Source organism: Trachemys scripta, chromosome 13, assembly GCF_013100865.1.
Source record: "Trachemys scripta elegans isolate TJP31775 chromosome 13, CAS_Tse_1.0, whole genome shotgun sequence".
NCBI classification, from domain to species: Eukaryota; Metazoa; Chordata; order Testudines; family Emydidae; genus Trachemys; species Trachemys scripta.
The window spans coordinates 1,697,034-1,710,964 of NC_048310.1; the positions used below are offsets into that span (position 1 = coordinate 1,697,034).

The 13,931-nt window shown below is 44.3% G+C and overlaps 1 protein-coding gene across 2 annotated transcripts in view; it reads right to left on the reverse strand.

The window, feature by feature from the left end:
* Window positions 1-8,237: 8,237 nt before the first annotated feature.
* The window catches only part of AP1G1 (adaptor related protein complex 1 subunit gamma 1), a 72,173-nt gene continuing 66,479 nt past the window's right edge, over window positions 8,238-13,931 (reverse strand). For both annotated transcript variants that reach the window (XM_034788373.1, XM_034788372.1), the window contains one exon: window positions 8,238-12,406. In XM_034788373.1, coding sequence (XP_034644264.1) covers window positions 12,305-12,406 — 102 coding nt within the window. In that variant the 3' untranslated portion in view covers window positions 8,238-12,304. The remainder of the gene's footprint in view (window positions 12,407-13,931) is intronic.

Here is a 13,931-nt window from a genome sequence, read left to right on the forward strand (position 1 = left end):
AGCCATCAAACAATAAAAGTCACTGAGGTCAGGACCTTCTTAAGCATACACAACAAATAAGATTTTGTAGGAGTATCACAGTTGTCATGCAAGGTTAAGCTGATTTGGATTTAAACTACCATTTAGTTGCTAAAATGTTGCAGAATTTTCTATTTTTAACGGTTGTTTTTAAGAGGTTTCTGGGGACCTGAAAGATGGGGCCCTACAATTATGGGCCAAGGTTTTTCAGGTTATGGGGGCCCAAGAACTACCCTCTAGGGCTTGGGGAAGTAGAACCAGAGTGCATAGAGGAAAGTGTGGACTTAACAATACAAGCAAATGTAACTAACAATACAAATGTATTAATAACAAAAATTAACAACAAAAATGACTACTAGAGAACCTAACAAAAAATAAACCTGATGCACTGGGGACCAAAGTTTTTTTGGACACAAGTGGTGATTGAAAAATTGGATGGACATGGGGGGAAGTTGAGAGAGGAAAAGACATTTGCCCTGTCTAGTGTAGTATTCCCTCTTTTTCTGGACCCAATGCTAGCATAGGACACCACTAGAGACAGACACAGAACATGCAACACAGAACACAGACTTTGTTACAACACTATAACCATGGTATTTTATAACTCTTCAGCTGGTACCAGCTCTTCTGATGTTCTGGTTTAGATCCTGAAAGATAGAAGCTTGGAAACAAATTAGCACAGTGCTCCCACCATGGCAAAACCTGCTTAGTTTTTGCCACAGTGTGTTTGGTACTTGGGGCTGCACACATGCTAATTAAGTGGTGCATTTTTTTTTTTTTTTTACATTGCTGTTTTTACATAGCTGTACATAGATTATATTTTCTTTATACATTTTGGGTCAGTTAAGTTGCAATAGAACCCCCTTATGTTTTTAACAAATTTGACTAAATTGTTCATAATCAAATGATTTTAAATACCTGGATTATTTACAGACATTTATTTGGAAAAGAGCCCATTTTTTCTTCAGAATGGCTGCAAAGTAACCAAGAATTCCGGTTTTTTTTTTAACATGGTACTTTTTAACATTTTTACAAAGTTTAACTGCTTAATTTTCTTCAGCCTCTGTAGAGTTAACTTTTCAGGGTCTTTTTTTTTTTAAATTACTGTTTATTTTCCAAAATGACACCTCTATTAATTAGATTTTACCATTTTAAGCATTGTACCAGCATTTGAATTTCCCATGCCTATACTTACTTACTCTTTTCTGCCACTATGCCCTTAGGGCTTTCAACCTGTTTTTCAGTTTCTCTATCTGTTGCTTGCCCGGGCCCAATTTTGCTTTTTTTAATGAACCTTTTTTTTTCATGGGCACAAGCTTTGTTCCACTACTAATTTAGCAAGGAGGGTGGGCTTCTTAACCAGCCCCCACCCTCTGTAGCAATGCATGGGATTCTTCTGTCCTAAGTGCAGGACTCTGCACTTGTCCTTGTTGAACCTCATCAGGTTTTTTTTGGCCCAATCCTCTAATTTGTCTAGGTCCCTCTGTATCCGATCCCTACCCTTCAGTGTATCTACCACGCCTCCCAATTTAGTGTCATCTGCAAACTTGCTGAGAGTGCAGTCCACACCATCCTCCAGATCATTACTAAAGATATTAAACAAAACCGGCCCCAGGACCGACCCTTGGGGCACTCCGCTTGAAACCGGCTGCCAACTAGACATGGAGCCATTGATCACTACCCGTTGAGCCCGACGATCTAGCCAGCTTTCTATCCACCTTATAGTCCATTCATCCAGCCCATACTTCTTTAAGATGATACTGAGATGATACTGTTAATTTAGAACCCTATAAATTGCATGACTAATTTAAATTTTTCCTTCCAATGTGCATTACATTGGCACTTAACTTCATTTGCCATCATGTTGGTCTTTCCCCGAGCCTGTTTAGGTCTCTCTAATGTTCCCCATAGTCCTCATTGCTCCTGAATAACCTCAACACTGTCACCTGCAAATTTCACTGCTCACTACCACCTTTTGAGATCATCAGTAAATATATTGCCTCTTGTGGCAAAGATTGAGATAGAGTGTTGGACAAGGAGAGAACTAAGCTCAAAAGGAAAGATTAAAATACAGGAAATTAAGGGGAGAAAAGTTTGTGCAAGCAGTACAGGGTGTATACCTAGAAACAGATTTGGCATTGGCTGAAGAGAAGTGGAACCACCTCAAAAGAATGTGAATAGTGGTGGCATAAGAGATTTGTAGACGAGGCAGATGGTGGACCAAGAGAAGTGCGGATAGCAATCCAAAACAAGAAAATGACATATAAAGAAAAAAGTCATTAACCCATCAAATGCAAATGAAAGTGAATACAAAGAAGCAAAAGCGAGCTGTCAAGTGATTAGTTAAGAAGGCCAAAACAAGTGCCCTAGATAACCGTACACTGCACTTGTAAACTACCCACAGCTGGCTGTCAAAAAGATCTATATCATTGCAAAAATTATTCACAAAGAGAAGGGTAATATTGCAACAACATTTGTGAATGATGAGCATGTGAGACTGCTAGTAATACCTGAACAAGTGAAGGAGAGATGTAAACCATACTTTGAGTCTCTCTTAAATGAGGCAAATCCCGTTTTGATGGAGTTGTCAACATGTGATCCTGATGTGGTGCCTGAGATGACAATGGAGGAAGAGGTAAGAAATGCGGTCCAAATAATGAAGAACAGTAAGGCACCGGGATGAGCAGAATGGTTAAGGCATATGGGGAAAGATTGGTGCAAGTCTATCTTTGTCCCAGTACATAAGATTGCATCAAAGAAGATTGACCTTAATGCTGCCCTGGACAGACAAGGATAGCGGATGCTTGCATGACAACCTGACCCCAGATAAAGGGATATAGGGAAGTAAGGTGACCAGACAGCAAATGTGAAAAATCAGGATGGAGGTGTGTGTGTGGGGGGGGGTAATAGGAGCCTATATAAGAAAAAAGACCCAAAACACTGGGACATCTGGTCACCCTATAGGGAAGTAGTAATAAATATATTAAACATAAGACCTAAGACAGGACCTTGAGAAAAAATGGTAAGTTATCAATAATAGTGAAGATAAGGCAAAAGTTTTCAATAAATATTTCCATTCTATATTTGGGAAAAAGCTGATGACGTTATATGTTATAACACTCTTCCCATTCCACTAGCATCTCAAGAAGATGTTAAACAGCAGCTACTAAAGCTAAACATTTTAAAATTTGCAGGTTCAGATAATTTGCATCTAAGAGTTTTAAAAGAGCTAAATGGATAGATTACTCAAACATAGATAAAAAGAAGAACAGGAGTACTTGTGGCACCTTAGAGACTAACAAATTTATTAGAGCATAAGCTTTCATGGACTACAGCCCACTTCTGTATGCATCCGAAGAAGTGGGCTGTAGTCCACGAAAGCTTATGCTCTAATAAATTTGTTAGTCTCTAAGGTGCCACAAGTACTCCTGTTTTTTTTGCGGATACAGACTAACACGGCTGCTACTCTGAAACCTGTCAAACATAGATGTTGGTCTTCAGTAAGTCTCAGAACACCAGGAAATTCCAGAGAACTGGGAGCAAGTGAATATTGTGCCAATATTTAAAAAGGGTGAACAGGATTACTAGGATAATTAGAGGCCTGTCAGTCTGACATCAGTCCAGGCAAGATACAGGATTCAATTAAGAAATAAATAAAGGGGGTTAATATAATTCATGTCAATCAACATGGGCTTATGGAAAACAGATCTTGTCAAAATTAACTTGATATCTTTTTTTTTTTAAAGAAGATTAAAAGTTTGGTTGATAAATATACATAGACTTCTGTAAGGCATTTGACTTGCTAACACAACATTTTGATTAAAAACTAGAATGATATCAAGTTAACACGGCAAACATTAAATTGGTTAAACACTGGCTAAATGAGGGGCCTCAAAATTTAATTGTAAACATCACTGAGCAGGTGTGTATCTAGTGGGGCCCCACAGAGACTCAATCATAGAATATCAGGGTTGGAAGGGACCTCAGGCGGTCATCTAGTCCAATCCCCTGCTCAAAGCAGGGCTAATCCCCAGACATTTTTACCCCAGATCCCTAAATGGCCCCCTCAAGGATTGAACTCACAACCCTGGGTTTAGCAGGCCAATGCTAAACCACTGAACTATTGGCCCTATGCTATTGAACATTTATATAAATGACCTGGAAGAAAATAAAATAATCACCAATAAAGTTTGCAGATGACAAAAAATTAGAGGAGTGGTAAATAATGAAGAAGAGAGTGATTTGCATCACTTTGTAAGCTGGGTGCAAGTAACCAATATGCATTTTAATATGGTTACATATAAATGTGTGTCTTGGAACAAGGAATGCAGGCCATACTTACAGGATGGGGGAAAGTAGTGACTGAAAACAATTTGGGGGCATGGGCGGCATATCTAATAGGCAGGGGAAGGCTGTGCCTACCCAAACAGCCTCACATGGCCCTGCCCACACACTGTCCGGAGCGCTCCCCTTGCTGCTAGTTGGCCCCAGCCCAGGCAGGCTGCTCCTCTTCTGGGAAGGGAAGCCTGCTGGGATTTGGGGTAGCTGGGGTTGCCCAGTGCTGGGGGTGCTCCCAGCACTGGGGCCACACCACCCAGCACTCCAGGGCTGGGGGGTCCACACGCTGCTCACCACTCCGGGACTTGGGGGCTGCCCGCCCAGTGCTCTGGGACCTGCGTGCCGCCCAGTGCTCTGAGGCTGGGGGGGCATGCCAGCCACCCACCCAATCCTCCGGGGGGAGGGGGCGCACACACTGCCTGGTGCTCTGGGGGGCTGGGTGGGGGCCACGTGCCACCCACCTGCCCAGTGCTCTGGGGGGGCCATGCGCCACCCAGTGCTCTGGGACTGGGGAGGCGTGATGCTGTGGCTGAAAGGTTAATGTGATCCTGGAATACATAAACAGGGCAATCTCAAGTAGCAGTAGAGAGATAATATTACCTCTACATTTGGCACTAGTGCAACTGCTGCTGGAATGCTGTGTCTAGTTCTGATGTCCCCAAATTCAAAAAGGATATGGATCAGTTGGAGAGGGTTCAGAGTAGAGCCATGAGATTATTAAAGGATTAGAAAACCTGCTTTATAGTATAGACTCAAGGACTTAACCAAGAGAAGGTTAAGGCATGAATTGATTACTGACTACAAGTATCTACCTGGAGAACAAATATTTAATAATGGGCTTTTTAGTCTAGCAGATATAGGTGTAATGTCTGGAGTTGAAGCTAGACAAATTTAGACTGGCAATCAACAGTGAGGGTAATTAACCATGGGAACAATTTACCAAAGGTCATGGTGGATTCTCCATCACTGGCAATTTTTAAAGTAAGATTGGATGTTTTTCTAGAAGATCTGCTGTATTAATTATTTTGGGGAAGTTCTATGGCTTGTTTTATATAGAAGATCAGATTAGATTATCATAATGGCCCCCCTCTGGCCTTGGAATCTATGAATAATCAGCTGAACAAAGAAAGTTATTTTCCATGAACCCATGCTGATTGGCATTACTTATGTCACCTTCCTTTAATTCTTTATTAAGTCCCGTATCAGCCATTCCATTATTTTCTGGTCAATGTCAGGCTGACAGGTCTATAGTACCCTGGGTCTCCCAATTTACCTTTTTAAAATGTTGGCACAACTTCAGCTTTCCTCCAGTCCTCCGGAGCTTCTCCCATGTTCCAAGACTCATCACAGGCTTTGGAGCTGGCAAGAGGAAAGGGGGTGTTTCCACCCAGACCTTGGCCTCACCACTTTTTGGCCAGGCCAAACCTGAATGGCACTGCAACCCTGATTGCCATGTCACAATACAGTTTACTCATATTTGTGCTGTAGAGCTCTTGGGCCAGGCTGCTTGGAAGGTGGTGCCTTAGGGTCCAGAGACATCCTCTGCTAGCTCCTTTAAAATGCCTGGATGCAAATTATCCAGACTTGCTGATTTTAAACATCAAAAGGGCTTGAGACACCCATTAATTTGACAGGATTAGGAAGAAATATCCCCTCCAAACAGGCTAGTAGCTTTCCACCACAGGGTTTCTTGTACTTGCCTCAAGCATCTGGTACTGGCCACTGGCAGATTGCTCTGATAGGAATTCCATTGCCTCTGTTCCTATCTGAGGCTGAATCTACACAGAGGATTTTCACATGTTCTCCCGCCGTTGATCTAGCTTCACTACAGCTCAGTTGTGTTAGTGAGAGTTACAGTAACAATGGTAGAAGGTTCAGTCCACATCTAGCAGTTTTTACCACTACTGTCAAACCAGGGTTGATGTGAATGCTTGTGCAGATAAGCACAGCTTTCTTGTACTGTAAAGCACCAAGCACAGTTATTTCACAAACAGGCCAACCAGTTTGGATAACAACTTTTTAGTGATTATTGCAGGGAAGAGGGGGAGAACAAGCTTATCTAAATTTAAAATAGGAAAACCAATTGATAATATTTGTGCGAAGAATCCCGCCTGGCAACCCCCAACTGAAATAGCAATAGATCTGTAGCCTATTCTGACAACTTTAGGCACATGCCAGGAGATTCTTCTCCCTAGTTCTCTCTTGATACATTGCTGCTCCCAAATAGGCTTGTCCCAGAGTTAGCTTTCAGTTGTGCTTTTTGCAATTATTCAACACTTCAAGAACTCTTACAGTGCCAAACGCTTCATCCCTTTCCTGTGTGCTGCCATTACTGAGACATGCATTCTCTTCTTGTCCTGCTCTTTAGGCCAGGCTTTCACTGTGCACTCCATTTTCAGGTTATACATTATGCATGCTGAGGAAATGTATGGAGTTGCCAAGGCTAGACTCCATCAGAGAGGGAGAATGAAGTTACTATTGCCCTGATTCAGAGGGGTGGGAAAAAAGGAATTGGCTCTCCAAACACATCTTTGTCCCTTTCTAGAACCATCCCTAATGGGTGGTTTTACTGTGATCTGTCCCCCCAGGAGAGCATCTAAACAAAGCTTTAATCTGGGCAGCTCTCCTGACTGTGCTACTTTGGTTTGGAAACAAATTGCAAGGTGCTGTCCCACTGCCAACAGGAAGCACAATGTTGAGCTATTGGCCTGAATTTTCCTGCGAGTGCCAAGTAGTTCACAAAAAGGAGGACACCTACAGACCAATGTGCGAAAAGGCTGTTTGCCCCATTCCCTCATTGACACATGCAATCTAAATGCAGGGGCTGAAAACTTTTTCAAACATAAGCTGTTTCTCCACTGGGTTCTCCTGTCGGAAAGTTAGGGCAACCAGCATCATCAACTTCCAGAAACCAATTTCCACCCAAAATGGGACAAATGTGAAGGAAAACTACTGGATCATAGTTCAACACTGTTGTTATATTGGACGGGATTTCTACAATCAGATTATTGTAGGGACACAATCGTGGTATATTGGGTCTGGACCTCTGCAGAGAAAAACATAATCACTGGGTTACTTCATAGATGAAAACAAGCCTAGTCTCATACATCACAGGGATAAAGTCAGCAGAGAGTGCACAGATGGCATTCGCATTGCTTCCCTCCAATGATAATTGGACTGGAGTCTTCTTCACGCCTAGAGATATCAATAATAAAAAAAGAGGACCAAATATCACAAAGCCCAGACTGAACTACAACAGACTCCAAGAATGGATTGCAGGAGTAATTCCTTACATATTGCTATTATGGAGAGACTAAGACAAGCCATACCATATGGCCAAGATTCCTGTTTCACCTCTGCAGCACTCAGTAGCAACAGCAGTATTTCTATAGCACTGAAGGGGTACAGTTCCTAAGCTTGTTTATGAATTTGTGGTTGGGCAGCCTTCTCTTAGTGAGAAATTTATATAACATTTATAGGTTTAATAATACACACCTGTCCTCATTCTGTTAAGCAAACACACTGGCAGAATCTGCAAGCTCTGGCATTTCCAGTGATCACTGCTCAGGCTATTCCAGGTGCCTGGCCTTCTCATGCCCACTAGTGATTAGCCAGGTAGAGAGGGATAGCTCAGTGGTTTGAGCATTGGCCTGCTAAACCCAGGGTTGTGAGTTCAATCCTTGAGGGGGCCACTTAGGGATCTGGGGCAAAATCAGTACTTGGTCCTGCTAGTGAAGGCAGGGGGCTGGACTTGATGACCTTTCAAGGTCCTTTCCAGTTCTAGGAGATAGGATATCTCCATTAATTTATATTTATAGGTAGTCATGTGGTTAAAAACCCAGTTCTCTCCCACTACACTTGAAAAAAGGAACAAGGCACAGTTTTAAATCACTGAGTATTGACTTTATTATTAGTCACTTCATAATTTGTTTCAACTGAAAGACAATACACACAGCAGAATTCTAATGCATCCCATGTAAATGTTTACATCTGTTATGCTCCTCACTCACCTCTAAGACTTAGCATTTAATTAAATTTTTTTCACATCTCAAAAATCTGCAATAGTTAGAACGTCATCAGGCTCCCCTCTCAGAATGGGCTTTTTTTTTTTTTTTTTTTTAAATACAGTCAAGGAGATGGGATGGGATTCCATGTAAAATGTAACTTACAACTTCAGGAAAGAAAAAAAGACTACAGGAATAAAGTGAGTTCACAGAGGGAAGCATCCAGTGGCTCCTTCCCTCACAGCCCCCAAGCAGAAAATGAACACATGGAAAGCACACCAGGAGGTCTAAAAAAGCCATCCTTGCTGCTCCAGAACCAGTCCTAGGAAAAGGAATGAAATGCTTGACCCAGATGTTTCAGCATCTTCTGGGTTAAATATCCAAGGATCTGTGTAGGCAGCAGCTACTCACTGCTATTGCTTGAAAGAGTGTTCACATCAATTCCATGTGCCGTTCCCCCAAGAAGCTGCACAAAATCAAATCTCAGGACTTTTACTTGCCTCCTCCTCATCTCTTCTGCCTTCAGCCTGATACAGCTCCTATTCCTTCTGCTGTCTCATAGCTCAAAGATATTAATATCTTCACTAGAAGGGGGGGGGGTAAAAAGACATTCACCCCCTTCTCCCAGCCCCAAACTCTCTATGCAGAGTGTTAGAAAGGTTAACTTTAAGTCTGTATCCTGCTCTCAGCACTGTCCCCCTGCATTAAAATGGGAAGGATGTCATCAGATGTGGCAGTCAGCCAGACGTGTACAACTGTCCCATTCCATTGGTGTGAACGTAAACAGTGCTCAAAGCACTTTACAGAGGTGGGCAAGCATTATTACACCCAAGTTACAAAAAAGGAAACAGGACAGGGGTTTAAGAGACCTGCCCAGGGTCAAGTAGCAGACAAAGGGATTGATCACTAGGTGTGCGTGGGGGGTATGAAACTTTCTCTCACTCTGGTATGGTATTAGGACCATTATCCCTAGCAAGAGGAAGGCAGAGACCTCCAAGGACCATGGAAATGCTTAGCCTCTTCATAAGGATTATCTCACAGCCAAGGGATGGCCTCAAACTGAAATAGTACAATCCACACCACTCAGCCTGCCACATGCATTCTCCTGAACTTAGTCAGGAGACTCAGGACAACTGCACCAAAACTTTGTGTCAAGTGCAGAGAGCTCCATACATATACAAACATCTCTTCTATGGAATGAGGCTGAAGTGGAGCCAAGCACACAGGAGGAATTTATCCCTACAAGCTTTCCATTTGGAAAGCTACTAGCAGAACACCTGCTGCTCCAGAAGAGAGGAAGTAACAGCACCTGAAGCAATGAGGTATTCGGCTTCCGGCTGTACAGCAGTCAACGGGCCAGAGTGACCATTGCTTCCGCAGCATTAGCTCTGTCCTCACAATGCTCCAGCATCACTGCTCTTCCTGTGAAAAAGGAACTATTGAAGTGCAGCAGTCTTCACAGTAACGAGCGACTTTGTGCAGGTGCGGCCTTCACGGAGGTGAATGGGAAAGTTCATGGGAACGAAGGCACAGACTTAGCCTGATATCTGAACGCGTTTCTGAACCAGAGAGATGCTCATCATCCCCCTCACTTGTGGCTGAAGTGAATGGGAAGTAACGCTCAGCACTTCCAAGAATGGACCCTTATACAGCTGTTAAATAGTACGGGGCTGCCTATATCCTCACACTTCTGTCTGAAGCAGACACCTCATCCTCGATCATTAGGCCAAGACACTGCTCTTGTAAATGCTACAACCCAGGATCAGTTCTGTTCTCAAGGGAGACACTGTGTGGTTTAGTTTATTCTTCCTATAATCTCAAGCAGATGCCAATGCCAGCAGAATGCTAGAGAGCTTCTATTCTAATCAAAAAGGCCTTAGCTGATCCCCTCCAAATGTTGGAAGGCAAAGAGATGGCCTCCATGAGTAAGAGATAAACTAGTACTGCTCCAGGGACCTACCCATCAATCACATTGCTAAGCCTTGTGCCAATTTGACAGTATTATTTAACACCATTTAAAAAAGCAATCTGAACATAAATCTTTAATGACCACTTTTCAAAGGCAAAGGCAGAGCAGCTCTCCCTACTTTCTCTAAATAACCAGCGCCCCACACTTGCATGCAGTCTCACAGAACCCAAGGCTATAACCTGCTCTGACCACCCATCAACAGTTAGCAAACATCAGGTCCTGCATCCAAATCAGTTACATTGACAGATGGAAACGTTTCCAGTGAAGACCAGCACCTGGTGTCAGTCCTTTGTAACCACCTGAAGGGTACAGGTCTCAGGACCACTGACGGGTCATCATCTAGAGGGCTCTAAGGGAGAAATAAAGCAGATTTGCTACCAGTTTCCTTTGAGAAAGCATCAGGGTTGGAGAAAAGACTCTACTCAACATGCCAATATGCTCAAGGGATGAAAATCCAAGGTGTGCCCCCCCTCCCTTTCCCCAGTCCTGGAGGGTGCTCAACACCATACATAGCTGCCCTCTCTCTCGCTATGGGCCTTGGCTCCCATTCTTCACTTCTCCACAGAGGTTCATGACGCCACTACCTGGCTGACACTGCATACTAAAAAACACGCAGTGCAGCAATACATAGTTCTTCTCTGGAAATCACTGACATAGCTCTGAAGAGCACTAGACCTCAGGTCTTTGGACCCATATGCTCAAGAAACTGGCCTCCAAAGAACAGCTTGCTTAGTTACTTTCAATTTGAGAATAAATGTGGGTGCCACATCGGATTGACATGGACTTCACTGAAAGGGGAGCAAGGAGCAACAGGGTTTTGTTACACCATCATTAAGTACAAAGTGGGAAAGGTCTCTTTAAACTGCATGGTCTTTATTTCAGTGCCAGTGTTACAGATACAATATAAACATCCCAGTCAGAAGAATGAACTTGGATGGAATCCAGGGGTCTATGACAGGCTTAGGAAATGAAAGGGGGGGAAGGGTCTAGAGTAACAGGGAAAAGTGATTTTGCAGTGTAGTCTATGCTGAGCCTCCCAGCAGGCAATGGCGCCTATTATCAAAAAGAGTGGAACGTTGCCTTTCTACCCACCTACCACAGCCAACAGTCAAGGGACTGGGCAATAAGAGAGTTTTGAAATTTTGGGCATGGGGTAGGTTGGAGCTCTAGGTCTCTGATCGATTGTGATGCTTTCGAGATAGCTACAGAAGAGCCATTGTGAGTCTGCATGGCTGCAACCAATGACAGAAAGTTAAGGAAATGGAAGTGTCAGCGCTTCACGTTCAAATAGCACCAAATCAACTGGATCAGATCTCATCAGCATCACTTTTCCCGCGCTCTGTCCCTGACCTGCTGTTGATATCGTATCACTAAGGTGTCTGCGTGTATACAGCAATGCACAGAATAGGCCACTAGGAGCCTACAGCCTCTTCACACATTGGGGAAACCGAAAGAAAAAAGGCAGGGCTCCCTAATGGTCCTGGAGAAGCTTTTCCCCCAAACACCAGATGAAAGTGCCTGAAGATGGTAACCCAGCTAGTAATGACTCAAAACCCACCTTACCCACCCCACGGAAAGAAGGCAGCAGAAGGAAGGGACAGCTGCTCACTTGCTGCACGGGGGCAGGAGGGGGTAGGACAGAAAAAAGTGTTTCCTTGCAAGCAATTCCAGGTCTCTCTTCCAAACGAGCTGCATATTTCTTGGGGGGCGGGGGAGGGGAATGTTGCTGCCGGCTGTGAATGCATGGGGGAGTGCAGAGCAGACTCCACAAACAGCAAGCCTCATCAGTGGAGGGGAGGAAATTAGTCTCAACAGATATGCTTCAAAATCAGCAATCACTTCCGGAAGATTCCTCCTCATCAGCAGGTCTCATCGTTCCCCAGGTCCATGGTGCAGTTTGGGGGATTGCCAGGGATCAACCTTCTTCCCAGAGTTCCTTTGATTGGGTGGGGTGAGTAAGAATGATGCCAGAGCCTCACTGCCAGGACTGAGGGGGGAAGTTGTTGACTTCTGCTAGATCCTGCATTGCTGAGCCCTTGTGATTATAGGTCAACTTGATCCGCATACGTAGTTGTTGCTATAAGAGGAGAGGAAAAAACAAGATCAGGGTCTTCAGTAAACCCCAAACTCACAAACCCTCCCACCAGCTCTCTCACCCCATGGAACCTGATCAGTCACCTCTGGAGGAAGTAGGGATACATCACTAGCATTATCCCATTCTGTGGGGACACTTGTGTCACACGGGCAGCTAGGATGTATCTCAACAGGCAGTTAATCTGGTAGGATGATACTCACTTAAAGCCAATGCTGATCGACAACAGGCAAGTGCTTTCTAATCTTCAAGTCCCTCTCCTGGAACCCTGTAGAAGCCTTAGTGCATAGCTCGTTTTCCAACCTGTGCACCCGCATAGGGCTCAGTCTGCCCTGCCCCCCATCCTTCTCCTCCACTGTGCACGTCAAGGCAGATGGCCCACCCCAGGTACTGGCGGCTGTTGGCCAGCACTTGGGCTCGCAGGCTCTGCGGGACAAGTCCCCTGTCTAAGTCCTTGCATCTCCTCCGCTGCGTATTGCACAGTCTGCAGGGCAGGCTCTGTCTCAGGTGCCTGACGGTGCTCCATACGACACTATGTACATTTAATTATCCAATTTCCATACAACCATAAACTTCGACTTTAGAACTGGAAAAAGGCATCAGCTGGATACCCTGAGGAATGAAGCTGTTTGGGAGCCTGGCAGTGCTGCTGCCCTATAGGTAAACAGACACTGCTCTGTGAGGGGGCAGCATTCAATCTCCATTCCCCATGCAGTTCCTAGCTTGTCGCCAACTAATGCAAAGCCTAGTGATTTGTGAGGTGAGGGCTGGAACTGAAACTAAATTAGTCTTCTATGGGACCAGACATCTGAGAGATGGAAATAATTCTTTATCCCTACCAAGCTGGGCAGGGTTCAGCTTGGTGACCCACAGGTGAAAGGTTTGGAGCCCACCAGCAATACCCTGAGGTACCTTGTCCAAGAGGACATGCTGTATAGATCTATAATAGACTATTGCCAATGAGTTATATTAAAAGGACATTCAGGTTGCACAGCCAAGCACTCAAAAGTCAGGAAGTGCCAGAATTAAGGCTGCCTTGGCAACTGTAATTCTACTTACTCCCTTGTCCTTATGTGTTACGATACCGTCTTTAATTGCATGAGCACATGCTATTTATTCCACAGGACCCCAGCCTGATTCAAATGCATAACCTCACGTGACAGGGCTGAAGAGGAAACAGCCTCACGACCCATGAGAAAGGGGACATCCCCATCCCCCTAAGCCGTAGAGAATACAGTGCTACTGAAGCCCATGGCAAAGGGGAATTGTGTTTCTTTCTCCAGGCCTGTACTGAACCTCCGCAAGCACCGCAGAGAAGTGGTTCCCAATTGGTCTCTCTCCACACTCTAAACTGTGGCTCCAAAGGGCAACTCTGTTAAGAAGAAGGTTTATATTTGTTTGTGAACTGAATGTGCCTGTGAGCACGTCCTGTGACGTGTCTGAGTCAGACCCACCACCTACCCTGCAGCCCTTGGAACAGCTGAGAGCTGGCCCTTCCCTGCTGAAGATG